This window comes from Callorhinus ursinus, unplaced genomic scaffold, assembly GCF_003265705.2.
Source record: "Callorhinus ursinus isolate GAN/ISIS: 27379988/994484 unplaced genomic scaffold, GSC_fseal_2.0 scaffold20, whole genome shotgun sequence".
Classification (NCBI taxonomy): Eukaryota; Metazoa; Chordata; class Mammalia; order Carnivora; family Otariidae; genus Callorhinus; species Callorhinus ursinus.
In genome coordinates, this window is record NW_027397082.1 from 30,807,858 (window position 1) to 30,810,477 (window position 2,620).

A 2,620-nucleotide genomic window follows, 5' to 3' on the forward strand; every position below is an offset into this window, starting at 1 on the left:
AAAGAATGCATCTGTTCTAGAGAAGACAAACTCCAAGCAAGACAGCACTCTGGCAGGGAGGGATGCTCCACCTGGGCCTAGAGGTCACAGAGAGAAGACCAGCTACTCACATAGGGCTCAGAGGGACAGAACCTGACATAGGGGTCCATTGAACAGGGAAGAGAAGTGATCTGAAAACTAAAATGGACCTGTTTGCATTTGAAGAGCAGGAAAAAAGTTTTGGGCCTGAAATATGACAGGTTCTGGGAAGCTGGGAGAGAATCCACTAAGGAAAGGAGGATGATCCATCTATCAGGAACTCCATTTGGCCTTTCCTGAGCAGAGCTGGTCTCACTCATGAGCCTGAGGCTTCCTGAGATAAACAGGATCCACTCTACATCAGAAACCACCAGAATGGCTTCTTCTACCCATCCCAGTGCTGCTTCTCACTAGGTCATTTTTAGAGAGTTGAATCTGCTGCTGCCCCAGCAGCCTCTTCCTGTGTGGTCCCAGCATCTTAACCCCCACTTACCCTTTCCAGGTAGCCACCACAAACATTACCCTGAGCCAGGCAGGGGTGAGTGGCTGTGACATCCAGATTTCCTTGGAGGCTCCTGTCCTCAGCAATCATTCAACAGTAATATCTTAAACTTAGATAGCAGTTGGTATCATTGTCTTCAGTTCTCTTGTTCAGTCTTGATAGTACCACTGGGTTGTTTATTTTCCTCATTACACTTAGAAGGAAACTACAGATGAAGTGGGTTGAGTGCTCTGAAAGAGTCTGAATTTGAACCCAGATCTTCTCCTGGACAAGTGCAGGACTCCTGCCACACTGCACACATTTTTGTACATCCACACCACACCCTGGAATGCAACGCTCTTTATGCCTTTTCTTTTTTATATTCATCATCATGGGTACTGATGTATTCTTAACTGAATTACCAATTTTCTAAGGATATAGATCAAATGAGTTTTGTTTTACCAAATGAGTAATGTGGTTTTAATCACTCAATACTCGTTTAAATATTTTTTATTTTTTTGAAATCCATTACAAAATGTAGAAAATATAAAAATTACAAGATTACAAGAAACCAAGATGAATAACAATAATTGCTCTTCAAGCCATGTCGCAAATCTATCAGTAATCACACTGAGTCATTAGTGGTAGTTTTCAAAGCCTTAATCATTGGAGAGTCTGAGACCACTGTGGACTTCAACATGCAATCTCCAACAAAAGCTTCAGAAGACAGAAATTAATTTCTGGAGAAGGAGAAAAGCTTCCTGAGGGCTGCCCTGACCTCCTTGTTTCTCAAAGTATAGATGAGGGGGTTGAGTGTAGGGCTCAACATAGTATACAGTACGCCAGCCAACTTGCTCTTCTCTGCACTATAGCTGGAGACAGGGCTTATGTAGGCATAGAAGACAGCAGTATAATACATACACACCACAATGAGGTGGGAAGAGCAGGTGGAAAAGGCTTTTTTCTTCCCCTCTGCAGTCCGCATCTTTAGGATGCTAGAGATGATAAAGCTGTATGACACGATGGTCATCAGGAAGTTCAAAATGCCATAAAAGGCATCAGCCAGGACAATCATGATGCTGTTCACATAGGTGGAGCTACAAGAGAGAAGCAACAGAGGAGGGACCTCACAGAAAAAATGGGTAATGACATTGGAGCCACAGAAATTTAATCGTAGCATCAGCCCAGTGTGGATGGCTGTGTTGAAGGCACAGAGCACCCATACACCTGTAGCCAGCTTGCTGCAGAATGCCTTGCTCATTGTAGTACTGTAATGTAGAGGGTGGCAGATGGCTGCATACCGGTCATAGGCCATGACCGTGAGGAGGAGCAGCTCAGAGGATGCAGACCATGTGAGGAAATAGAGCTGGGCCATGCAGCCCCCATAAGAGATGGAGCTCTCCTCTGACATCAGACCTTCCAGGGCTTTGGGCATGATGGAAGAGGTGCAGATAATATCCATAGTAGCCAAGTTGAACAGAAAAAAGTACATGGGGGTATGGAGCCCAGGGTTGAAGGTGATGGCCAAAATGATGAGGATATTACCTGTGAGGGCCACAGAGTAGAGGGAGAGGAAACAGCTGAATAAGAGCATGTGGTATTCTGGGTGCTCTGAAAAGCCCTGCAGGATAAACTCTGTTACTAGTGTCTGGTTACTCATGGTTCTTGGGCTGAGAGGGGTTTCCAGGACTATCAGGTGAATCTCTACCCACAGCTTCATGTGATTTCAGGGCTAGAGAGAGAAATGAGAGGTATCTCTAAAGTGGGCTGCTATCATTTTCATTCATACATGACATCATGCCATGAGCAATATTATACAGATGTACTGGGACTTATTAATGCAGAGAAACATGCCAATATGACATTAGCCAGAGGGCATGAACATTTAGCTCATGAAAAGTAAGTACAAATGGCCAATTAAATTCATAAAGTATCATTCAACCTCAAAGAAATGCAAGTTAAATCAACGATCCATTCTTTATGAACCATGATTTGGCAGTTTGAAAAGCCTGGTTTTGACTAACATTAGCATGGGTGCCAAGATGCAGGCCTTTTAAAATTCATATTCCATTTGAGCCAGAACTTCTACTTCTAGGAATTTATCCTAAGGAAATAATTAAG

At 43.5% G+C, this 2,620-nt stretch overlaps 1 protein-coding gene across 1 annotated transcript; it reads right to left on the reverse strand.

Annotated features, from left to right (window-relative positions):
- Positions 1-1,232: 1,232 nt before the first annotated feature.
- On the reverse strand, positions 1,233-2,219 carry OR13A1 (olfactory receptor family 13 subfamily A member 1). The gene has a single exon (XM_025880478.1). The coding sequence runs from the start codon at positions 2,217-2,219 to the stop codon at positions 1,233-1,235; it is 987 nt and encodes a 328-aa protein (XP_025736263.1).
- Positions 2,220-2,620: the final 401 nt, after the last annotated feature.

What these genes read in the sequence shown, in the direction of transcription:
- OR13A1 (XM_025880478.1), bottom strand. Translation starts at nt 2,219, where the DNA reads ATGAAGCTGTGGGTAGAGATTCACCTGATAGTCCTGGAAACCCCTCTC.